The 25,954-nt window shown below is 40.6% G+C and overlaps 1 protein-coding gene and 1 long non-coding RNA gene across 3 annotated transcripts in view; both read left to right on the top strand.

Moving 5' to 3' along the window:
* The first annotated feature begins 675 nt into the window (after nucleotides 1–675).
* The window catches only part of sik3 (SIK family kinase 3), a 166,177-nt gene continuing 140,898 nt past the window's right edge, over nucleotides 676–25,954 (top strand). For both annotated transcript variants that reach the window (XM_055660593.1, XM_055660592.1), the window contains exon 1: nucleotides 676–1,008. In XM_055660593.1, the coding sequence (XP_055516568.1) occupies nucleotides 814–1,008 (195 nt within the window). In that variant the 5' untranslated portion in view covers nucleotides 676–813. The remainder of the gene's footprint in view (nucleotides 1,009–25,954) is intronic.
* Nucleotides 12,488–24,821, top strand: LOC129712295 (uncharacterized). The gene is made up of 2 exons (XR_008726035.1): nucleotides 12,488–12,622; nucleotides 13,454–24,821. It is a non-coding gene; the product is annotated as an uncharacterized LOC129712295 (long non-coding RNA).

Here is a 25,954-nt window from a genome sequence, read left to right as displayed (position 1 = left end):
TTTTTTTAGTTACTCATAACTGGTGTAAGATGAGTTTGTTTAATGTTTTTTTTAATGCACAGGATTGTGAAGGATAGCAGCAAATGGTTTGCAGGCTCCTAGTGTTCACCATGCAAGCAGGGGGACAGCTCTGTGCCTCTCACCACCTTCTGCACAAGCAGAGTACAGCTCCGCATCTCTGATCACCTTTTGCACAAGCAGGGAGCTCTCTGTGCCTTTCACCACCCTTTGCACAAGCAAAGAGGTAGCACTGTGCCCCTGACCACCCTTTACAGCCTCTGAGTGCTGACCCTGTAAGCAAGGGTGACCACCTTTTTGCACAAGCAAGGGTGAGCCGCTCCTTCAGCCTTTGACCACCCTTTGCAGCCTCTGAATATTCACCCTGCAAGCAAGAGGGAACAGCTCTTCCGCGCCTCTGAACCAACCACCCTTAAAGTGCAATGCAGAGTCTCTTATCGGAAATAACCTTCAGGATACTCTCGACTCATTTGCATTGACGTCAACGCTCCCAGGCTCGGGGGTGTCACGTGACGGGGTGTGGGGGGGGGGGGGTTGGGTCGCGGGCGCGCTTGGGGGGGGGAGGGGAGGGAGGGAGAGGAGGGAGGAGCAGAGAGTGGGAGAGCAAAATGGAGAGGGAGGGGCGAGGACAGCAGCAGCAGCAGCAGCGGCGATCATCTCTTTCCCCTCCACCTCTCTCTCCCCTCCACCTCTCTCCCTCCCCCTCCCTACCTGTCCTTCCGTCCCTCTGTCTCTCTCTCCCCCCTCCTCCTCCCGCTCTCCCGCCCCGCGCGCCCGCTGGTGTTTTTCGACAAGATGGCGTCGGGCGGTGCAGCGAGGAACGGCAGCCTCCCTCAGCCCTCGCCGCCGCCGCCTCAGCAGCCTCAGCAGCCTCAGCAGCAGCATAAAGCCGGCTCGGCCAGGATCGGCTACTACGAGATCGAGAGGACCATCGGCAAGGGCAACTTCGCCGTGGTCAAGTTGGCCACTCACATCGTCACCAAGGCTAAAGTAACGTATCGTCTCCCTCCCTCTCTCCCTCCCTCCCCCTCTATCTCTCTCCCTCTATATCACCTGTCACTCTCCCCCCCTTCCCCTCTCTCTCTCTCCCCCTCTCCCTATCTCTCTCTCTCTCCCCCCCTCTCTCTCTCCCCCTCCCTCCCTTTCTCCATATCTATCCCTCCCTTATCTCTCTCTCAATCCCTCCTCTCTCTCCCTCCCCTCTTCTCTCTCCCTCCATCTCTCTCTCCCTCTATCCCTCTCTCTCCCTCTCTCTCCCCCCCTCCCCCCCCCCCCCCTCTCCCCCCTCTCCCCTCTCTCTCTCTCTTCTCCCTCTCCCTCCCTCTCTCTCTCACTCTCCTAAATATCTCTCTCTCTTTCTCTCCCTCCCTCTCTCCCTCTCCCCCTCTCTCTCACTCTCACTCTCCCTCATCCTCTCTCTCCCCTCTCTCTCCCACCCCTCCCCTCCTCCCCCTCTCTCTCTCTCTCTCTCTCTCTTACTCCCTCTCCCTCTCTCTCCCACTCTCCCTCCCTCTATCTCTCCCCCACTCCCTCTCACACTCCCTCTCGCTCTCCCTCTCACTCCCCTCTCTCCCCCCCCCCTCTCTTCCTCCCCCCTCTCTTCCTCCCCCCTCTCTCTCTCTCGCCCATTGCTGTCGGTGTATAATGTGTACCGTCGTGTTCTCACCTCACATTCCCCTCCCCACACCGGACCACGGTCACCTTCTCTGCGGCGAGTAGGGAGTAGGGGAAGGTTTGCCCCCCTGAGGTGGTCCGTTTCAGGGTGAAGGCTTTGACAGCTGTCAGTGGTCCAGTCAGGGAAGAAGTGTTTCCTTTCCCTGCTTTTTGCCCCCATCTCTGTCGTCCATCTCCTCACACACTCCACAACTTGGATTCATGGTCCAATGGAGGTTTCCTGTTGAGTTCCCCCTTCAGTAGCTGGAGATGTCAATGCAGTCCCTTTATTCGGCGTTTGGCCGGAGGGGGTCAGGTCGGGCTGGCGCTGTCAACTCGGCCTGGTCTCGGCTCCATAGCCTGTCCACCACACCTCTGTTTTTTCCTGCCATAATAAGTTTTTTTCAGAAGTTCCGGGGACTGTTTGTCAAGAATGGACCCTACATGCTTCTTAAAGTAACTAACTTGCGACGCACTGCATGAGCACTCTGCGCTCAATGTACAGAGTTCAGCATTCGGTTATTTTTCAGTCCCTGAAATGAACTGAAAACATCCCTAACATAGTCTGGGGTTGATCAGATTAGAATAATTTTCATAATCCATTTACTGCTTACGTACGTGGTTCTTCTGGTGACTTGCGATAATTTATGCTGCTTTTTAATAGTGACCTGAGGACGTGCGCGATTTAACATCACGTTATTATTTCGAATCGATATTATTGCCATAGATAAATTTTTGTGATTTCATCATAAAATATTTATTAAAATGAAGTTTTGGCTTCGCTGAAATAGTTTGAGGTTGTAAATGAAGAGGAGGCTAAACATTTGTCAACTGATGTACATTAATATATTTACCAATAGCTAAAGAGGAAATGTCAGTTTCAGTTCATTGATTATTCTTGTCTTGTTTAATAACAATGTATCACAGAAACTTGTTTGCTATTTTTACGTGAATAGGCTTTCTGTTGTGTTTCTGTGGTACAATGAACTTTTCTCAGTAGGGTGCGATTGCATTTACATTTTGAAAGGTACAAATATGGCAGCATCCTTATCTGTGCAAGTGTCATCAGTATTTTTATGTGCTGTACTTTTTCACATTGAGACAGTTTCTTTTTAAAGTGACTCTGAGATAATTGTCCACATTATTTACAGATGAGCCAGTGACAAAGTGCAAGTTAATTATGTTAATATCATTTATTATAAATTGTTGATATTGGAAGTTGTAGTTCATTCTGTACTAGAAAATCCTTTAATATCCAGCATATGGTCAGGGGACTGGTTAATTTTTGAAGTACCTTTTTTAGAAAATCTGCTGTGCCATGATGACTGATGTACACTCGTATATTAAGACCAACATTTATATTTCTATGCTAGGAATTTTTTCAACAATTAGTGAAAGTGTTGTCATTGCCTAACTGTAGAATCATTCATTTCTGAGACATTCATGCATAACATTGTTTTGCAAATTTGGGGTGAAATTTGTGCTTTCTTGTCAGAATCTGGAAAAAGTCAAAAATAAAAGAGAACGGGAATGACTACTTTAAGAGCATTTATTTTCTTTCTTCTCCAATATTTTATTTGGGCAATCCAATTAAACCACAATAATTAGTTGAGAGCAGATATACCAAATCATATTACAGATGTATTTATTATTTTACTGACTGTTGCTTAATCGGTGATGTGTTGTGGTGGAGTGATATGTTGAAAGGTTATAGCATTTGCTATTTCCTTCAGCACTTTTTTATTTGGAATTGCTTTTGGATTTATTTTGACTATAGATATTCTGTGGCATCACCTTTAAACCCTGTAATTTGGTCTTTTTTTCTCTCATGTGTTGTTCATCAATTTGGGACTGAGTGAACAGACACATGACTTACTCTAGACTTCTGTCTGTGTTGCCTTGCACTTAGCTATAAAGATGTAAAAAGAGTGACCCAGAGTGAATCATCTGCCTTGGCTGTGGGAGAATCTTATCAATGTTTCCAATGTTGTGAACATTACATAATCATGTGATGGTTTTCATTTTGCTGCTGGAATGTCATTGTATTCAGGAGAGATGAAAATATTTCTGTGTATGTGATGTCAAGAAACTTTAATTTTTTGGCATATTTTTCCCTTTTATCTCACTGAGATTGTTTCAGCCTTGTTTTCCTTAGTGGGTGGATAGAGGAGGTGGTCTAATTTACAGATTGCGCACAGCTGCAGTCAAGGTGATTCTATGGCTGGCTTCTTGAAATACCCCTTTCCTCGTTCAGGAAAAGAATCTCTGAGGTTTTTTTCCTACCTTTTTTCTACCCCTGAGGTGGAACGTTCCATTTTATGACAGTGCCAAGAAAGGATTTTATTTTGATTCCGTGCAAATGGGATGAAAGCCAATGAAATATGTGGTACTCCTTTGAGGGAATGTTGATGCATTGTTGACTTTGAGTTATGCTGGCAGAGAGCTGACCAGAAAGGTCTGAGTGGCACACTTAATGAGACGGAACACTTGAAAACGGGTAGGGTAGCATATGCCAAAAAATGGAATAGCTCTGGTTTTACTTCAGTGCTTCTCAATCAACCTCAGTCATTTTTTAATATGTTTGAGTTAGATTTCTGAAAATCCGAAACTGAGCAGGCAAATCATTTAATAATTTAAGACAATAATTTAATTGGTATTGCAAATTTTGAGTGATGGTAAAATGTGGAGACATCACAACTCTCTCTATTTGATAGAAAAATAAATATATGGGAGCAACAGTTTATTATTGTTAATACTTAAACATGTTTTTCATGATGCTTCATGCTACTGCAAATAATTTACATTTTTCTTGCTATATAATTGAATTATTCACAACTTGAATTAATAACTTCAAAGCAGACTTCACTGCACCTGAAAATTGCCACCTTGTATTTTCTTCATGTTGAGTTAACTCTTGCACATCGTGGGGGACATGCCACTGCCAAGCACTGTTTATAAAGGACATAAACATGATAAAATCAGTTGTCTGGGCATATTTATTATCCAGCAATATCTCAACCTACTTTCTTGCTTTCAAATACCTGAGTATCAATGATGGCATAATCCTGGGCCACTTTCTAGCAAGCACAAAGGGAAGCAAATATGTGACCTGAATGGGTCATTTTCTTTCATTTTTTGCCAGTGGTTATCAGAATGCTCTGTTGCATTAGAACATAGGAGCTGTAGACTGTTTTGGCATTTCAACCTTCTGCCATTCATAAAGATCATAGCTGATCTGCCTTACCTCCTGCACCTTTCCTGAGCTTTCTATATTCTAAAGCTGGAAAGCATAACCACCAAACATAAGAACAGCTTCTTCCCTAACGATTCTTCTACCGAATTGTGCTCCCTTAAGCTAGGATGTAGTCCTGATTTTCCGACCTATCTTATTGCGGACCTTGCACTTTTTCTCTGTAACTGTAATGCTATAATGCTGTAATACTATAATTTGCACTCTGGTATTTTTCTCTTTGTACTATTTGTTGCACAGGGTGTGGCTTAATTGTCAAGATTCAAGAGAGTTTATTGTCATGTGTCCCAGATAGGACAATGAAATTCTTGCTTTGCTTCAGCACAATAGAATATAGTAGGCATAAATAAATACAGAACAGATCAGTGTGACCATATACCAATGCATGTGTGTACACACACACACACACACACACACACACACACACACACACACACACACACACACACACACACACACACACACACACACACACATACGTATATATATTAACGATCAGAGTTTCTGATCAGAAACCGCTGAGTTTCTCCAGCATTTTTGTGTACCTATTAACGATCAGAGTTTTGGTTGAGTTTAATAGCCTGATGGCTGTGTGGAAGAAGCTATTCCTGAACCTGGATGTTGCAGATTTCAGGCTCCTGTACCTTCCACCTGAAGGCAGTGGGGAGATGAGTGAGTGAGTTTCAGCCATGTGTCTTTTTGTGTAGCCTTTTTGAGGATAGATCAGAGATTTTGGTGAGATTTAATCCATAGCCTGATGGCTGTGTGGAAATAAGCTATCCTGACCTGGATGTTTTGCAGATTTTCAGAACCTGTGGGCCCCCCCCCCTTATTTCATGCATCCTGGGGAGATGAGTGAGGAGCCACACATGGCCAGGCATGGTCTCTGTCACTTGATGATCAGAGGCAGCCTTACCGCTGAGTTTCTCAGGAAGTTTGATGTGTTATTGAGATAGCGAGCTCTTTTTGCCCCCCCCAACCAAGCCAAACGGTGTTTTGTTGTATAAAGTGGTCCATTTCTCCGACATCCGACTCTCCGTAATCAGGAAGTAGAGGCGCTGATGTTTTCGCATCCGTGTTCTCTGCATATGCACGCCCAGGAATTTGAAGCTCTTGACCCTCTCCACCATCAACCCGTTGATATAAATGGGACTATGGGTTCCCATCCTACCCCTTCCAAAGTCCACAATCGGTTCCTTGGTTTTGCTGATGGTGAGAGCCAGGTTATTGTGCTGACACCATTTGATCAACCGGTCGATCTCACTTCTATACTGACTCATCTCCATCAGTGATATGTCCCACATCAGTGGTATCGTCAGTGAACTTGATTATGGAGTTCGCACTATGACTGGCTACGCAGTCATGAGTATAGAGTGAGTACAGCAGGGGGCTGAGCACGCAGCCTTGAGGTGCTCCCGTGCTGATTGTTATCAAGGCTGACACATTTCCACCAATACGGACAGACTGTGGTCTGTGAATGAGGAAGTTGAGGATCCAATTGCAGAGGAATGCACAGAGACCCAATTCTGAGAGTTTGGTAACCAGCTTGGAGGGGATGATTGTGTTAAATGCCGAGCTGTAGTTAATGAATAACAATATGAGATTTTGTTGTCCAAGTGGTCCAGAGCGGAGTGGAGAGCCAGCGAGATCGCATCTACCGTTGATCTGTTGTGGCGGTAAGCGAACTGCAGTGGGTCCAGGTTTTTCTCGAGATACGAGTTGATTTGCGCCATGATCAACCTCTCAAAGCACTTCATCACCACCGACGTTAGTGCCACTGGTCGATAGTCATTGAGGCACGTCACCTTGCTCTTCTTGGGCACCGGTATAATTGTGATTGTGTATAGTATGATTTGACTGGATAGCATGCAAACAAAGCTTTTCGATGTATCTCGGTACACGTAACAATGATAAACCAATACAATTTCAACTTTCTATTAACTTTCATAAATCTATCAATCTTTGTTTTCAGAATTCCTAAATTAACCACCCTCTGACTGAAGTAATTTATCTTCTCTGCTTAGTGTGGGTGTCAAGGATTATGGGGAGAAGGCAGGAGAATGTGGGTGAGGGAAAGATAGATCAACCGTCATTGAATATTAGTGTAGACTTGATGGGCCGAATGGCCTAATTCTGCTCCTATCACTTATGAACATGAACTTCTCAGTGTCATGTGGCATCCTCCTTATTTTGACCTTTAACACAAGTTAGCCAATTTCTTGTGTGGGATAGAAACATAGAAATTAGGTGCAGGAGTAGGCCATTCGGCCCTTCGAGCCTGCACCGCCATTCAATATGATCATGGCTGATCATCCAACTCAGTATCCCGTACCTGCCTTCTCTCCATACCCCCTGATCCTCTTAGCCACAAGGGCCACATCTAACTCCCTCTTAAATATAGCCAATGAACTGGCCTCAACTACCCTCTGTGGCAGAGTTCCAGAGATTCACTACTCTCTGTGTGGAAAAAAGTTCTTCTCATCTCGGTTTTAAAGGATTTCCCCCTTATCCTTAAGCTGTGACCCCTTGTCCTGGACTTCCCTAACATCGGGAACAATCTTCCTGCATCTAGCCTGTCCAACCCCTTAAGAATTTTGTAAGTTTCTATAAGATCCCCTCTCAATCTCCTAAATTCTAGAGAGTATAAACCAAGTCTATCCAGTCTTTCTTCATAAGACAGTCCTGACATCCCAGAATCAGTCTGGTGAACCGTCTCTGCACCCCCTCTATGGCAATAATGTCCTTCCTCAGATTTGGAGACCAAAACTGTACCCAATACTCCAGGTGTGGTCTCACCAAGACCCTGTACAACTGCAGTAGAACCTCCCTGCTCCTATACTCAAATCCTTTTGCAATGAAAGCTAACATACCATTCGCTTTCTTTACTGCCTGCTGCACCTGCATGCCTACCTTCAATGACTGGTGTACCATGACACCCAGGTCTCGCTGCATCTCCCCCTTTCCCAATCGGCCACCATTTAGATAATAGTCTGCTTTCCCCCTTTTTTTGCCACCAAAATGGATAACCTCACATTTATCCACATTATACTGCATCTGCCAAACATTTGCCCACTCACCCAGCCTATCCAAGGCACCTTGCAGCCTCCTAGCATCCTCCTCACAGCTAACACTGCCCCCCAGCTTAGTGTCATCCGCAAACTTGGAGATATTGCCTTCAATTCCCTCATCCAGATCATTAATATATATTGTAAATAGCTGGGGTCCCAGCACTGAGCCTTGCGGTACCCCACTAGTCACTGCCTGCCATTGTGAAAAGGACCCGTTTACTCCTACTCTTTGCTTCCTGTTTGCCAGCCAGTTCTCTATCCACATCAATACTGAACCCCCAATGCCGTGTGCTTTAAGTTTGTATACTAATCTCTTATGTGGGACCTTGTCGAAAGCCTTCTGGAAGTCCAGATACACCACATCCACTGGTTCTCCCCCTATCCACGCTACTAGTTACATCCTCGAAAAATTCTATAAGATTCGTCAGACATGATTTACCTTTCGTAAATCCATGCTGACTTTGTCCAATGATTTCACCACTTTCCAAATGTGCTGCTATCCCATCTTTAATAACTGACTCTAGCAGTTTCCCCACTACCGATGTTAGACTAACTGGTCTGTAAATCCCCATTTTCTCTCTCCCTCCCTTCTTAAAAAGTGGGGTTACGTTTGCTACCCGCCAATCTTCAGGAACTACTCCAGAATCTAAAGAGTTTTGAAAGATTATTACTAATGCATCCACTATTTCTGGAACTATTTCCTTAAGTACTCTGGGATGCAGCCTATCTGGCCCTGGGGATTTATCGGCCTTTAATCCATTCAATTTACCCAACACCACTTCCCGGCTAACCTGGATTTCACTTAATTCCTCCAACTCCTTTGACCCGCGGTCCCCTGCTATTTCCGGCAAATTATTTATGTCTTCCTTAGTGAAGACGGAACCAAAGTAGTTATTCAATTGGTCCGCCATATCCTTGTTCCGCATGATCAACTCACCTGTTTTTGACTGCAAGGGACCTACATTTGTTTTAACTAATCTCTTTCTTTTCACATATCTTATCGAAATTCTCCTGGAAGTCCACATACAACACATCCACTGGTTGCCACTTATCTATTCTATTCATTACACCCACAAAGAATTACATTAGATTATTTAAATATGATTTTTCTTTCGTAAATTTTCATGGATTCTTCTCCCATGCTTTATCTGCTTCCTCCTATTATAGTTTTCAAGGTCATCCATTATATCACCCTTCATTTTAGAATTTAACAATTTTCCTACTGATGTTAAGCTAATGGGTTGGTATTCCATATTTTCTTTCACTCTTTCCTAAAAAGTGGGGTCACATTGGCCACCCACCAATCTACAGAGATGGTTACAGATCCAAAGAATTAACCAGAGACTTATTATCTGTATAACAGCATCTTTGAAGAGTCTTGGCTTTAGATCATCAGATCCATGAGAGTTATGTTTTAGTCTCATTGACTTCTCTAGTGGAGTTTTTCATTAATACTGATATCTTTGAATTTATTTTTCTTGCAAGACGACTATTTGTTTTTTTTTCTGCGAAGAGGGACACAAAGTAGTTGCTTAATTGCTCAACTATTTCCTTATTATCCATCATGAAATTTTCTCATCACTGTTTGTAAGCAACTCGCAGTTAGTTTGCAAGAATTTTCTCTTTTACATAAACTAGCTGTTATCTTCTACTGTGGACAAACTAAATATTTGCTGTTATTCTATTTCATTGACAATATTTTGAGCCAAATCTGGAAAAATACGGCTTGGCGGTAATTTTGCAAGGATCAGTTAAATCTAAAATTCACTGCTGTTGGTACTAAGGTCCATAATTATAATCTGTGCCATTATTAAAGCTTATTCATTTTGTCATAAATACATACCATTTGGAATCAGTTTTCATGCCTCTGTGTTTCCAGGGAAACAATTGCCGTTCCTGCATCATTACTGATGTGACTGACATCACACTCACTGCAGTTGTGCACATAGGTAGAATATGTGCTTGTGACAGCTTTGGGAAAAATAGAGGAGGGAAGCATAGAACGGCAAAGAGTAAAGCCCAATCACAAATAATCGTATGAAAAAAAAAATTAAATGACTTATTTCTAGTATTTAAAATTTGTTATAATTGGGCATCTAAATGTCAATGGTCGCAGTTTGTGATCTTTCTCATTTGTGCGAATTTTATCTTTATGGTTCTCAATTATGCATAATGTGAACATTTAAACAGAACTATGGGGAAGCGAACTTTTTGCAAACAATTCCAGCCATCTCATTGCTTATATAATAATCATATTTATTTTATGTTTACTGTTAAAAGCTAACTCAGTCACCATATCTCCTACCTTCACCTTATTATCTGTATAATATTTTGCGACACATTTCAATTACACAGCCTTGATGAGTTTCCTTCAGCACAAGAACTGGGAAAACTGAAGCTATACCTTCTACCAATACCTACATGTTTCAAGTCTTGGCTTGATCACTTTTCTTGCTATATAATCTAAGTTAGATAATGTGAACCATGATATGTTGTTCATCTAATCGTTGTGCAACTTTTCCCACATCCTTTCAGTTATTAGCATTTTCCCAGTAACATTTAGCTCCATTTCTTCCTGATATCTTCTGCTACCAAAATCAAAAATCTACGCCTTTATCACCAGAAGGCTTGGTTTCTCATCACCAGCCTCAGCAAGTTATGATTCATTTGACTGTCACTCCTACGTCCTCAATTGTGTTTCCATTACTCCACACGCAATACTGCTTCGCCATAACCTTGTCAATACTTTTAAATCTCTCTACAACCATATCATTTTCCTTGGTGATATCACTCTATCTCTGCATGAAACCTCTGCTTTTTTCATAACCAATTCACATCCATTGTTGCGGGCCTTTCTTTCAGATATTATTACTCTTCCTGCCAATCTCTCTGTCAGGTTCACACCGAAGTTAGACACAAAATGCCGCTGAGTTACTCCAGCTTTTTGTGTCTATCCTTGGTTGAACCAGCAACTACAGTTCCTTCCTACACATCTCTCTGTTTAACCCCATTTTACTTTTGGGTCATCTAAAAATCTTTCCCTGTGATTTCAACCATCTTATTATCTTTATTTCTGTTCAGTACTTTTGTTTTGCACATTATGAAGAATATTTCAGCATTTGAAATGAGCTTTGGAAATGTCAGTTTATTTTGGTAAAAATCCTTATTCTAAGGAAATATACTAGCCAGCGCAGTATGAGATTATGTGAAATAAATTAAACAGAATAATTGATACTGTGTAAAACAGCTGTGGGTTCTACCAAATCGGCAATGATTATCGGTTGTATTTAAGGTAGACAAAAATGCTGGAGAAACTCAGTGGGTGAGGCAGCATTTGTGGAGAGATGGAATAGGCGACGTTTCAGGTCGAGACCCTTCTTCAGACGGGGGGAGGGAGGGGGCGGGAAAAAGAAAGGAAGAGGCGGAGACAGTAGGCTTGTGGGAGAGCTGAGAAGAGGGAGGGGAAGGAGGGAAAAAGCAAGGACTATCTGAAATTTGAGGTCAATGTTCATACCGCTGGGGTGTAAACTACCCAAGCGAAATATGAGGTGCTGTTCCTCCAATTTGCGCTGGGCCTCACTCTGGCAATGGAGGAGGCCCAGGAAAGAAAGGTTATATTCGAAATGGGGGGGGGGGGGGGGGGGTTGAAGTGCTGAGCCACCGGGAGATCAGGTTGGTAGTGCGATAAATGAAATGGTTTGATAAGTTGATTAGAGTGCATATCAACTCTTTCCTTAGCAAGAACCTGGAGGCATAAAAAGGCATGTATTTCCACCACCAACATGGTTAAAATGATAATATAAAGGTATACTACATTAAATGATCAAAGTTGCCTGGTTGCACATAATTACTAGCATTTTTTTCAAATTATCTGGTGTTAACTATGCCATCTATCAGACAGAATATTCTTCTTCAGTTGTGAAAATCCTCTTTCTACCTCAGCTGAGGTCACTGGTGCATACCCAAAACAAGCCACATACTCTATATTCATGTTGATATCTTGTGCATTACAACTACCTATGAGAACTTTAGCTATGTGTTGTATTTCTTCAAGATCTTCGTCAACTAAAATCACCCTCACACATTTTCCTTGTATGTCTTTATCTACATCGCCAGGAATTTTACGAATATCGTCAGTTACTTTGTTGAAAACCTGCTAGTTATTCGCTAATATTTTTCCATGTTTCTCAAGGGAAGTGATAGCTTGTGGGAACTTTGCAAAATTGGAAGCAATAAACACAAGATGGAGGGACTTTTTCTGCATGATTTCACGGATGATCCTGACTAGTTCTTCTTCTCCAAATCGGTTGACCAATTTTTTTCAAGGGAAATTTGCAGCATTAGAGTACAGAAGAGACTTTAGTCAAAATTGAGAAGCAAATCTCGGGTGTCATTTCAACAAGATGCACACGGACTTGCTTTCTGCAGATTTTCTTGACGGAAACTAGGCGATCGACATTTGAAATGCTAGCATGATGCTTGGCAATTCTCCAAGTCCTTGAGATAAGCATGTCAAATGCAACATTTTGGGGAATAAAACTTAAAGAGCACGAGCAGCTTTTTTCATGTACGTAGCTGCATCAGTCACAAACAAGAATATTTTCATGTTTTGTACCTTCTGGCCAAAGTACAGGTGCACAACCTTTTATCCGAAAGCCTTGGGACCAGACACTTGTCGAATTTCGGACATTTTCGGATTTGCGAATGGAAGATTTTTAGCGTAGATTAGGTAGGTAGCGCGGGCGGCTTGAAAAGTCTGGAGCAGCTGCCTCCTCCCCGGAGACCGGGAGAATCATTGCATAAATGTTAGTCAGTTAGTTTGGAGGGATTTTATGTGGTGGTGGTGGTGGAGTAGGGGTGAAGGGGGAAACTTTATTCTTAGTCCCCTACCTGGTCGGCGACTCCCAACCTCGCGGCGCTTCGACCCCGGCAACTTACCCCCTGGAAATCCAGCGACGCTCCGCTACGCATGTCCGCTTGCTCCGCAATTTTATGAATTGTCCCGCTCCCCGATCCCAGCGCTGCGACGCCGCCGACTCCCGACATTCGCGGAGCTGGGGCGTCCGGCCGCGGGCCGCGCGCTGCCTCGCAGCCAGGGGTTTGGGGAGCTACAACCGGCGCCGCCCGCAGCCCCAAACAGCTTGCGGAACTGCAGAGCACCCGAAGCATTGACTTTTTTCATCCGACCAGGTAGGGGACTAAGAATTAAAGTTTACTTCACCCCCCCTTCACATAAAAGCCCTCACAAACTAACTGACTAACATTTATTTGATTGACAGATGTTTAAGTTCTCCCGTCTCTCTGGGAGGAGGCAGCCGCTACAGTAGTACCTTCTGGGTCGTTTCGGGTCAAGTTTGGCGCCAAACGCGAGCTTTGGTGCGCAGACGACATCTGGAAAAAATGGCCGGTTTTCGGAGTTTTTCGGTTTCTGAAACACCGGATAAAAGGTTGTGCACCTGTACAGCAATTGAAGATGTAAACAACTGAGTAATAATTTTCAAACTCTTCTAAACTCGCCAATTAGGTCGCCCATGTGGGACATAGAAACATACCTAGAAAATAGGTGCAGGAGGAGGCCATTCGGCCCTTCGTGCCAGCACCGCCATTCATTGTGATCGTGGCTGATCGGCCCCAATCAATAACCCGTGCCTGCCTTCTCCACATACCCCTTGATTCCACTTGCCTCATTGTACTCTTTGATCTGGATCAATTTATGTCTCAAACCTACGTTGGAGCACAGAGCCATGATGGATTATACAGAAAGAAACAAGGACAGAACGAGACTGTTGTGTCATATGTAGCAATTCCAATCTTAAATTAACCCCACTACCTGCTCCCTCCTCAAGGTCCTATGTACTCGGCTTTAAATATATATCCACTTTTTCTACCTTTGGTAGAGAACTTCCCACCTTCGATTGTATGAAGACTGATTTCCTAATGTCCTTGCTGCGTTGGGGAATTTTTTTGGTTTACGATACCTTGGCAGTAGTATAGAATTTTGTCTTTCTTTGTTTATATGATCAAAGCTATTTAGTATTTTTAAAAATTGATCTAACTTTCTTTCAGATATCTCTGTTTTAGATAACAGACCCAATAACAAATTTATGCTTGTAACTATAGTTTCCTACTTATGCAAGCTACCTGATTTATCTATTCTGTTTTATGCAACATTTATGTCCTTTTTTAAAAAGGTACTTCCAAGCTACATGTGATAGGCTTAACTGTAGTCAAACCAATGTTTTTTGCAACTTTACTTTTCCTTGTATCAATATGCCGTAAGAATAATAGAAAACAACTGCTGTGCACCCTCCTGATATCTCGTATCTACAGGGACGTATACACATCTTGCTGAGGAAGAAATGTATCCTCGTGTATGTACTAATTGTGTAAAATTTCAGAAGCTGACTTGGAACTGAAGTTCAGAAGAAGGGAAGAATATTATTTTTTTTTTTCTGGATTATGCTTTATTTAAAATATATGATATTATTAGATTATTATTATTGTCAAGCGCACTGAGATACAGTGAAAAAATAAACAGTAGAATATAGAAATACAGCCATAGAGAAAGTGAAAATTTAAAAAAAAAGTGCGAGGGCTGCAGTTATGTAGATTTCGAGATCAGGAATGTATCCTAGCTCACGAGAGGTCTGTTCAAGTGGAAAATAAACTGTCCTTGAATCTGCTGGTTGGTATGTGCTTTGAAGCTTTTGTATATTGTGCCTGACAGGAGAGGGAGAAAGAATGAATGACTGGAGTGTAAATGGTTATCCTCGATTATGTTGGCCATTTTCCCGAAGCAGCCAGAATTGTATATAGAGGCGATGTGGAGGACGGTAGACCAATTTGTGTGCTGGACTGGGCTGCATCCATTACTAATTGCAATTTCTTGAGGTCTTGGGCTGAGAAGCTGCCAAACCAATTTGTAATGCCTCCCAATATGATGCTTTCAGCAATGCAACTGTAGAAATTGGTAAGAGTCATTAAAAACATGCAGACTTCCTGTACTTCCGAGGATGTAGAGGCGTTAGTGTGCTTTCTTGGCTGTAGTTCTTTATTTATTCTTTCCCGATGTAGTGATACTGTTTATTTGACAGTATTGTTTCGTAGAAGTCCATTCCAGTTATCACATGTCTATTTCCCTGTCCTTCCAGGAGGAATCATTGGACATTTTGGCTGTTTTTTGTCATAGTTTTAGTCCAGAGACACAAAAGCTGTACCATTTATATGTGGCTGTGGGTGGGTGAGTGGTGGAAAATTGTGTTGGAGGAACGGGTTGCGTTGGGGGAACGGGTGAGTGGTGGATTATTGCGTTGGGGAATGGGTTGTGTTGGGGGACCAGGCCTCCCGTGTGACTGGGACCCAACAGGTCCCACTTTGTCTAGTGGCTACTAAAACGGTTCTGGTTTCTATGGACAGATAATCTCTATTTTTTACAAATTAGTAGTGGAGCTAAGCGATATTTTATTTCAAATGTGAAAAAATATTTGACCGTGATTTTCTTTTCTACAGTTTTTTTTTAGTAGCAAAGTATTGAGTCAGAATCTGATTTAATATTGATCTTATCTGTCAAAGATTCATACAATGGAGAGGCTGGCAGCAAAATGAGTTTGAATGCAGCACTTTCTGTTCTGGGCTCTGAACCTAGAATGCACCCTGGCTCAATTTAGTAGATGAAACAGCATCAATGGAGTATGATTATCTGTAGTAACAGAAAATACATTACCTATTAATAAATGGTCAAAATTGAGCAAATGTGCTTGGTAAGATTTCTTATGAAAGTAGTGCTTTATTAATGCACAAATTCACAGGATTGTGTGGTGATTCTTAAACTAAAGAAATTCTGAGCAGACATAAAATAATCTGAAATTAAGTTTACCTTGATTAATTTAGGTATATGAATGTATTACATTATTAGGTAAACTAAGAAAGTAATAAGAAAAGGTAATTTAGCTCTCCAAACACCCTCCCACACCTCTGAAAGGGAATTCTGAAAAATATCTTCCTGAGCCTGAAGGCAAACATGAAATTCCTTTATTGCAGGTAACTGATTTCTTGAAGATTTGTCAATAAATTTGGCTACTATCACAGACTATCAAGCATATGAGAAAATATATTAGCAACATATAGAGGAAGGACATTCTTGCTATTGAAGGAGTGCAGCGTAGGTTCAGAAGGTTAATTCCCGGGATGGCTGGACTGTCATATGCTGAGAGAATGGAGTGGCTGGGCTTGTATACTCTGGAATTTAGAAAGATGAGAGGGGATCTTATTGAAACATATAAGATTATTAAGGGTTTGGACACACAAGAGGCAGTAAACATGTTCCCGATGTTGGGTGAGTCCAGAACCAGGGGCCACAGTTTAAGAATAAGGGGTAAGCCATTTAGAACGGAGATGAGGAAACACTTTTTCACACAGAGAGTTGCGAGTCTGTGGAATTCTATGCCTCAGAGGGCGGTGGAGGCCGGTTCTCTGGATACTTTCAAGAGAGAGCTAGATAGGGCTCTTAAAAATAGCTGGGGATATGGGGAGAAGACAGGAACGGGGTACTGATTGTGGATGATCAGCCATGATCACATTGAATGGTGGTGCTGACTCGAAGGGCCGAATGGCCTACTCCTGCACCTATTGTCTATTGCCTATAGCCAATGGATGTTATCTGTCCAGTAAAATCTGGGTAAATTTGGTCCATATTTTAATATTGTGAGCTTGTCAGACCCAAAGAGGAAAAAGTTATCATGGACCTGAGTGAACCATTGTGTGTTTAATCACGTAATCAAATATATTTGAAATATATAAAATAAGTATTAATTTTGAGAATTATTAGTTGGAGCAAGTATATGTGGGAAAGAAAAGATGGAGAAAAAGATATACCATAAATTTTACATTTTTAAGAAACTGAATAAAAATGAGTACCTCAAAGATTATCTGATATAATCTTGATTAGATTATAGTTGCTAAATCTTTGAGAGGTTAATTGAAGTATGTCATTTAAAGTACTGCTAATCCAAGATTACTTAAGTGTCCTCAAATAGCTCCTAAATAAACTCCTTGTGCACTTCAATGGATTTTTATGATGTGTGAGGCTGAGAGAGTACATTTTCACAAAGCAATTTTGGATTGCTGCCTGTAATTGTCCGACATTGCTACAGCAATAATGTCTGAGTAAAAGTGAGCACACAGATATTTTCATAGTAGATAATAGGTTATTTGTCTAATTTTTTTTTTTTTTTTTCCTAGTTTGCTTTTTCCAACTTTGTTTTAAAATAATTATTGTTAGCCATCTAATTCCATAAGATGTCGATGCCATTATCATTTAACAAACAAGTTTGTAATTGTATATGTGTTTTCTTTACTTGTAGCTCAAATATAATAGTCCACTTGCACTGCTTTTATTCATTCTTGTCCATGTTGAAAACCAAGATCACAAGTTCCTCAACCTTTTTTCCATTGAAAATGTTCTGATGTTGGGATGTAACTGTCTGCGGTTATCCTTTGGGCTTGCAATTGCCTGAAACCTTTCCTAAGCACTGGCCAAAAGTTTGCACAGTATTCCAGTGTGGCCTCACTAATGATATACACAAGGTTAAAATAACGCAGTAACAAAGTAAACTGGAAATCAAACTAATGACAGTAGCAGCTGTTAATTGTTATTTCACAATTCAAATGTCAGAAATATTAGTAGTGAGTAATAATTGTTTTAGTGCATGTTTGCACTGTTGCAACTTGCACTTTCATGGATGTGCTATTGATAAAATGGCTAAGAACTTTGGTGATTTTCTAAATAGATAATCAGTTGTGAAAATTCTAAATTATCATGTATGAAGCATATTTTCAACATATCCACATATGTGTGCATGTACAAAGCATGCGGGTGAGATGGAGAGAAGATTTACTTTGTTTAATTATTAAATTCCCATCTTTGAAATGAGCTCTGTTTTGGGAGCTGCAGTATAGTTTGAAGGAGCATTGTTATAGCAGTTTTGAAAATATGGTAACCCAAAGTTTATTACTGGCTTTAAAGCAGACACAAAAATGTTTAAATTATTTTGTGGAATTATTATTGTACAAAATAATTAATTAGCAGCCTTGCATATAAACTGTGTACTTTCAATAACTATTGTCAATGCTGTGAATTTCATTTGTTAATCCTTTTGCTTAGTAATTTGTTTTTTAACGATTCAGCTAAATTCGCAGCAGAGATAGAGGAAAAAAAAGTTGGTGGTTTCTAATCATCCATGCTTGTCTTTAAAAGGAATAATAAAAAATAAATGTATGATATAATGTCATTAGTGTGGTACCCATGATAACTTTGCTTGTGATGTTTGTTTGATTTTCTTCTGTTGGAAAAATATAAATTCCAGTTCATTGTTATTTACCTTGAAGTTATTTTTGAAATTGTTTTCCTATTTTCTCAGTTGAATGTTTTTTACTTGACCTTTTCTCAAAGCCACTTGGACTAGAGGCAATAGAATTGCTTTCATTAACGCAAATGAAAATGGTGGTAACTCAGCAGTTTATGTATCATCTGTGGAGAGAGAACCATGATTAATATTTTAGGTTGAAAACCCTTCATCCGAATTGTGAAAGTGAGAAAACATTTTAGTTTGATGTTGCTGAGAGGATGCGAGAGGGTGTATAGGAGAGGTCAGGGTTGCTGAGGCTATTCTAATATTCACTGAGACATTTGGTTGATACCTTAATGAGGGTAGTTAGAGATGGAGACTGAAGCCAAAAGGAGAATGCTGCAAGTACCCAGCACAACAGACCGTATCTGTTCAGAGTAAAATACCAAGTGCAGATTAGAGCTAGATAGCCTTATAACTGAATTGGCCAATGTTTACAAATGGAACAGGCTATTTACTTAAAATTATTCCATTTGATATTGAGACCCCAAGGCGGCAGCATTCCCAGAAAATAGATGAATTGCTGTTCTTCAAGTTTACATTGAGTCTTGTTGGAACTGTATGGGAGGCCCGAGGATAGAGAAAGTGACTGGCAACTGGAAGCTTGGAGCCTGACAAACAGAATCATGCTGCAAAATGTTTTCACTGTACCTCAGTACATGTGACAATAAACAAAACTAAACTAAATGGCATCCAATCTGCATTTGGTTTCTCCATTGTAGAGAAACCTTGGAAGAAGTGCAGCCATTTGATTTCAACAATTAAAATTAGCTTTTTGTGTAAATTCTTTCCAGGTCTTCACTGGATTAACTGAAATACATTCATCATATATTTACTGGGCACATCATGTGTGTGCCAAGAGTGGGAACAAAGAAGGGAATGTGGCCAGGTGTGTTTTTGGAAGCTGGGTCTGCAGCATACCCGAGAGCGAGAACTGGTGTGCAGCTGCGAGCGTGGGCAGGTGTGTGGATTCTTATAGTGCCAGGAATGGGGATGGCATGGTTCCCACGTTTTTAGAGCTACCTCTCATCAAATTTAGAATTTGATGTTTGCCTTCAGTGTGCAGGCATTATCTAAGGAAAAAGATGCATGAAGACCAAGGCATCAAACATTGTCGTAAACATATGGTCCACCAAACAGAGGTGATACATGACTTATTTTATGTTTCTGAGATTTGGATTTTTGCAATGTCACTGCTTTCTGTGACATTGCAGATGTTAAGCATGCAGCTTCATACCACTTCACAAATTATCTACCTGCCTATCATAGCAAGCAGTTCCAGCTCCAAAAATGTTAGTATCTGCGGACAATATTGACTTCATTAGCCGCCTCAATATATGCAAAAGTGGCGTGGCAACAAATTATGCTTGATCCTGAAGGACTGTCTTAGAAGAAGATCCTATTTAAAATGTTTCTTCAAGGCTCAAGCCATAATTTAACTATCGTAATTGTTTCTCTTCCACTCTGCTGAAGATTTGTGTAAAAGAAGTTCAGTTGTGTACTGATTCTTCTATGCGTAACTCAGCAAAAGTGTAACTTTATGTGGAAAGTTTGCTAATCAATGATTTGTTAAATTTAAGCACCCTTGTAATACGTTTCTTTAGAATTTCTTTGACGACTCCCACCAGTTGGATGCAAGAGGATATGATGAAATAAGAATGTTTAATACCATATTCAAATCAAATCAAATCAACCTTTATTGTCATCTTTCAAAGCAACAGTTGCATAGTGCAAAATGAGAAGACGTTTCCCAGTGAATACCGGAGCATTGCACATGAAACTTAAAACATTTCACACATAATAACAATAAAAAACAATCCAGTCCCTGATTGTTAATTCAAATAGAAATGAATGAAATCGAGGTCCATTGTTTGAGACTGATTTGTAAAAAATAATCTCGCAGTCTTTAATGCTATACTCTTGTGGTACAAAACCTGAAATATTCAACAAATTTATTTTTAATGGTAACCCATGAATACTAAGAAATTGTCAATCCCTTTCTCACAATAATTGAGATTTCATTGACATTTTCCAACTTTTTAAAGGTATCTTTGTTGTTTTGGCTCAGCAGTCTTGGCAGGTAGAACACTAGTTGACAAGCACTTTAAGCTTTGTACCAAAGCCACAAAACTTCCAGCAGTTAACTTCATACACACAATGTCAGAACATTTGATGAGAAGCTTTCCTAAATTTGTCTTTTCAATGCAACCATGTGTCTTAATTTAACAGTTTGTTCCATTGACATTTCATTTTGTCAGCTGCCTTTTGCCTTTATCTGGGCATCATGCTTCAGTCCATCCTTTCAAAAGTATTTTGAAACTCTCATTGACAAAGATTGTTTTGTGTCTTAGAAGCATAGAAAATAGATAGACAATATATCAACAATCACATTTTGTTATGAGATTCTACATTCAATTGTGTAATCATATTAGGAAAAGATTTTGCTTAATTGATGCAACCCTTTTTAATTCTCCGATTTAGGACCAAGAGAGAAATTTGTCTACTTAGTGCTACATTATGGTGAGGTTATCAGCTACAGGCGGTATTCAGCGTGTACTGTCTGTTCTTTTGAAATGAGTGCAAGGAACTATCCAAAATTGTTTCCATTTGTTGGGAAATCTAACACAATAGATAATAGGTGCAGGAGTAGGCCATTCGACCCTTTGAGCCAGCACCACCATTCAATGTGATCATGGCTGATCATCCCCAATCAGTACCCTGTTCCTGCCTTCTCCCCATATCCCCTGACTCCGCTATCTTTAAGAGCCCTATCTAGCCCTCTCTTGAAAGTATCCAGAGAACTGGCCTGAGGCAGAGAATTCCACAGACTCTTTGTGTGAAAAAGACTCTCTGTGTGAACACCAGAGATTAGTTTCAAAATTAGACCCTATTGAGACTGAAGTTAGGTTGTATTAAAAGTATAAAATCAAAATAGCTGTAGTGTAGCTACTAGATTACTACCTCACACCTCCAACAAACTGGATTCAATCCTTGCCTCTGGAGCTGTCTGAATTGATTTTGCATGTTCTCACTATGACCAGATGCCCTTGTTTATTTCCATATTCCAAAGATGTATGGGTTGGTGTGTTAACCAGCCACTATCCAAATCTAAATTGCCACTAAGGCATAGGTGAGTGATGGAATCTGGGAGTGGGAGTTGATGGGATTGTGAAGAGAATAAAATGGGATTCTTTTCAATGGGTGATTGATGGTGCAGACTCGGTGTGGCAAAGGCCCCATTTCCTTACTATATAACTCTTGACCACAACTGTTTACACAGTTGAAGTGGAAATAAAGGTTTAGAAGCTGCTGTCATGAGCAGCAATTGATACAATGTCAAATTAACAATTTCAAATAGAAAATTGATGGATTAAGGAAATGGGGAAGTAGTTATATAGAGTTAGATCAGAAATTAGGCATGATTTTGTTGATAGACTAGGATGGAGAAATACGTGGACTGTTCCCATTTTGGGTGCTGGTTACTGTTGAAGAATCAAAGCCTGTAAATGTGACAAATATTACCAAATCTTAATCCAGAGAAAAAGTAGCTATGGTAATTTGAAAGATTAAAACTATGATGTATTTACTACAGGGCATGTTAGAACACTATTTATTACGTTGTATTGAAGCAAACTATTGGTTAAGTTTCTGACTCATCAGACTAAGTGTCTGAAAATAATTAGTCATCTTTTTGTCAGCTGAAGTTGCCACAAGATGACTCGTTCTTACTGAAATTTACACAAGAGGCTATTTGTGCATTGTTATTGGACAAAAATGAAAGTATTCAGTTAACTTCCCAGTGCATTTTGGGACATCATAAACTTCACAGATGTTGCTCTGTAGCGTTACACAGCATGGCTCTTCAGATGTGATTTCAGTAACTTTTAAATATGATGAGCATTTCTACTTCCACTAATCCTTCAGAAAGCAAGTTTCAAAATTCCAAATCTTAAATGAACGTTTTCCTGATCTGGCTCCTTATCGGTCCATGTTCCTTAATTATGAAGCACTACCAAGGGAAATAAATCCTGTTCATGATTTCTAATCTTACCCTAATTTTGTACACCTGAATTAAATCTTCCTTCATTCTGCAATGCCCCAAATAAACATCTAGTCTCTGCTAATAGAAATTCTCCAGCCAGCCTATATTTTTGTGATTCTCCATTGCATGTTTTCTATAGAGTTATAAAAAACTGTTGCACTCTAGTCTTAGAGTCCCAAACCATTGAAAAAAGATTAATTATCTACCATATCTATGCCTTCATAATCTTATAATCACCCGTCATGCCTCCTATGCTCCAGAGAGATTATATCCAGCATTTCTAATCTCTTGTAACTAAAAGCTCTGTTCCAAACAACATCCTGGTGAATTTCATCTTCATTCTTCACTCTTTTAGAAACACACACTTCCTGCAGTGTGGCGAAGAAACTACCTCATCTGTGAAACATGGTGGTGGGGGTGTTATGACCTGGGCATGTATGGCTGCTGAAGGTACTGGCTCACTTATCTTCATTGATGATACAACTGCTGATGGTAGTAGCATAATGAATGCAGAAGTGTATAGACACATGCTATCTGGTCAAGTTCAAACAAATGCCTCAAAACTCATTGGCCGATGGTTCATTCTACAGCAAGACAATGATCCCAAACATACTTCTAAAGAAACAAAGGAGTTTTTCAAAGCTAAAAAATGGTCAATTCTTGAGTGGCCAAGTCAATCATCTGATCTGAACCCAATTGAGCATGCCTTTTATATGCTGAAGAGAAAACTGAAGGGGACTAGTCCCCAAAACAAGCATAAGCTAAATTTGGCTGCAATACAGGCCTGCCAGAGAAGACAACCACCAACTGGTGATGCCCATGAATCGCAGACTTCAAGCAGTCATTAAATGCAAAGGAAATGCAACAAAACACTAAACATGACTACTTTCATTCACATTACATTGCTGTGTCCCAAACATTATGGTGCCCTGAAATTTGGGGACGATGTATAAACACTGCTGTGATTTCTACATGGTGAAGCCAAAATGTATACAAATTGCCTTTATTAAAATCTGAAAATGTGCACTTTAACCACATGTGATTTTTGTTTTTCTATTACAACTCTCAAATTGTGGAGTACAGAGGCAAATAAATAAATGATGGGTCTTTGTCCCAAATATTATGGAGGGCACTGTATGCCTTACACAAGTGACCATTATTCAAGCCTGAGTGCAGGCTGTGTTGGCAGCCTGAAGGCATTGCAGCTCAGCCTGGTTGCCTTCACTAAATTGCATGTATGATTCTAATTGAGCTCACAAGATAAAGATCAGGAGTAGAACCGCTGACTCATTTTCCCCTACTTGTCCCAAGATTGTTGATGTATTTGTGGCATGCTACCATCATCCTGCCCAAGATCAGTTATCTCATCACAGTTATGCAGTAGAACCTGACAACTTCCTGTTCAGCTGCTGTCACAGAGTAACTTTGAAGTTTGTATTCGTGCTATTTTTTTTGGAAGTTGAGGCACATTGTTATAATCTTTATTGTTTGAAAGTTATATCTGCCATCCCTAATAATAATGGCTAGTTATTAAAACTGATTGCTGCAAAATGAAATGGTAAAACCATTCTCGGTTTCTATTGGATGACTTGTATGTAAAGTGAAGCGGGGGAGTATATCAATGTTCACCTGAGCAAATCATATTTTAAAATGTGCATATATCTTAGTACTATTACATGGCCATTTAAAGTTAGATTTAATCAGTTCCAACACATCAGTTGCGAATCTTTATTCATCTTGAATGTGACAGATTTATCATTATGAGAGATAATTACGGTAAAATTTTGTCCCAATTTAAAAACAAAATGCAGAGGATATGATTGCTGAAATTCAAATCGTGAGATAATACACTTTATTTTTACAGTGAATCCTGGCAAAAGTGTCACATAAAATGCCAAGGAGAATAATTCACAGCTGGTTGAAATTTCTGACGAAGTCTCTAAATTTTATACATTTATCAAGACACCACCCTTAACCCTTTCCTTCAACTGTTTTTTTTAAATTCCCCAACTTTATTAATTGCACTCACTCGCCTTTTCTGATGAGAATTCTGGTTTTACTGAAATTTATGATATTTTGGAAATATCGTAACAATATTTGGGACATCACATTACTACCCCTGTTTGTTGAGGATGGCAACAAAAGTCCTTTATAGCACTGAACAGATTTATCTTCTGGTGAATTCAATAAAACTAACAGTAGATTTAGAGGAGAGAAGGATTAGATTAGTTTATATAAAAATGAATGTTTCCATATTTTAATTGATGTCTGTGGAATTCTCTGCCTCAGAGGGCAGTGGTGGCAGGTTCACTGGATGCTTTCAAGAGAGAGCTAGGTAGGACTTAAAAATAGAGGAGTCGGGGGATATGGGGAGAAGGCAGGTAGGGCTCTTAAAAATAGCGGAGTCGGGGGATATGGGTACTGATTGGGTACTGATTACTCATCAGCCATGATCACACTGAATGGCGGTGCTGGCTCGAAGGGCCAAATGGCCTACTCCTGCACCTATTGTCAATTACTAGATTCATACGATTTACATTATTTAATTGGTATGCCAAATCCTGTAATTGATTTATAAGAGTACATTTTAAAAACATTGGGGCTGATTTCTGCTGAAGCATAGTATCTAAAGACATCTCAGGTCTTGACCCGAAACTTCACCCATTCCTTCTCCAGAGATGCTGCCTGCCTTGCTATGTTACTCCAGTTTTTTGTATCTATCTTCTATCATTAGTTAGATTTGTCTCTGCACCTTTTTGGAAGCTCAGACATTTGGACTTGGAATTCAGCATCAAATTGAGTATGTGGCTAAAGTACAAATATAACACATTATTCAGCTTATTATCAATGTTTGAGGCAGTTGCTGTGCTTTCTCTGGATAGTTAATTGAAACGTGTTGCAATTTGGATAGCAATCATTGGATTTGGAACAGTACAGCAGAGGAACAGACCATTCAGCCCACAACATGCTGAACATGATGTTAATTGAAACTGATCCCTTTTGCTTGTACATGATCCATATTCCATGTTCCAGGCACCTACCACTGTTTCCGTGCAACAACGACTTGCCCCGCACATCTTCTTTACAATTTTACCCTCTCACTTTCAAGCTATGCCATCTGGTATACATGATTTCCATCTTGGGGGGGGGGGGGGGGGGGGGGGGGGGGGGGGGGGAAATATTGACTCTACCTGATCTATGCTTGCCTTATTTTTTTTAACCTTCTATCTGGTCTCCTGCCAGTTTCCGCTCTGGAGAAACAATCCAAGTTTGTCCAGCCGCTCCTTACAGCTAATACTTTTTAATCCAGGCAGCATCCTGGTAAACCTCTACAGCACCCTCTCGTAAGCCTCTACAATCTTCCTACAATGGGGCGACCAGAACTGCACACAACACTCCAATGAAACCTTGCTGATAAATTTCCAATGTGACTTCCTAACCTATACTGAATGCCCTGACTGCTGAAGGCAAGCATACCATATGTCTGCTTTACCATTCAACCTACTTGTGTTGAGAC

This window comes from Leucoraja erinacea, chromosome 32 (assembly GCF_028641065.1).
Source record: "Leucoraja erinacea ecotype New England chromosome 32, Leri_hhj_1, whole genome shotgun sequence".
Classification (NCBI taxonomy): domain Eukaryota; kingdom Metazoa; phylum Chordata; class Chondrichthyes; order Rajiformes; family Rajidae; genus Leucoraja; species Leucoraja erinaceus.
This window is presented reverse-complemented; position numbering and strand designations above follow the sequence as displayed.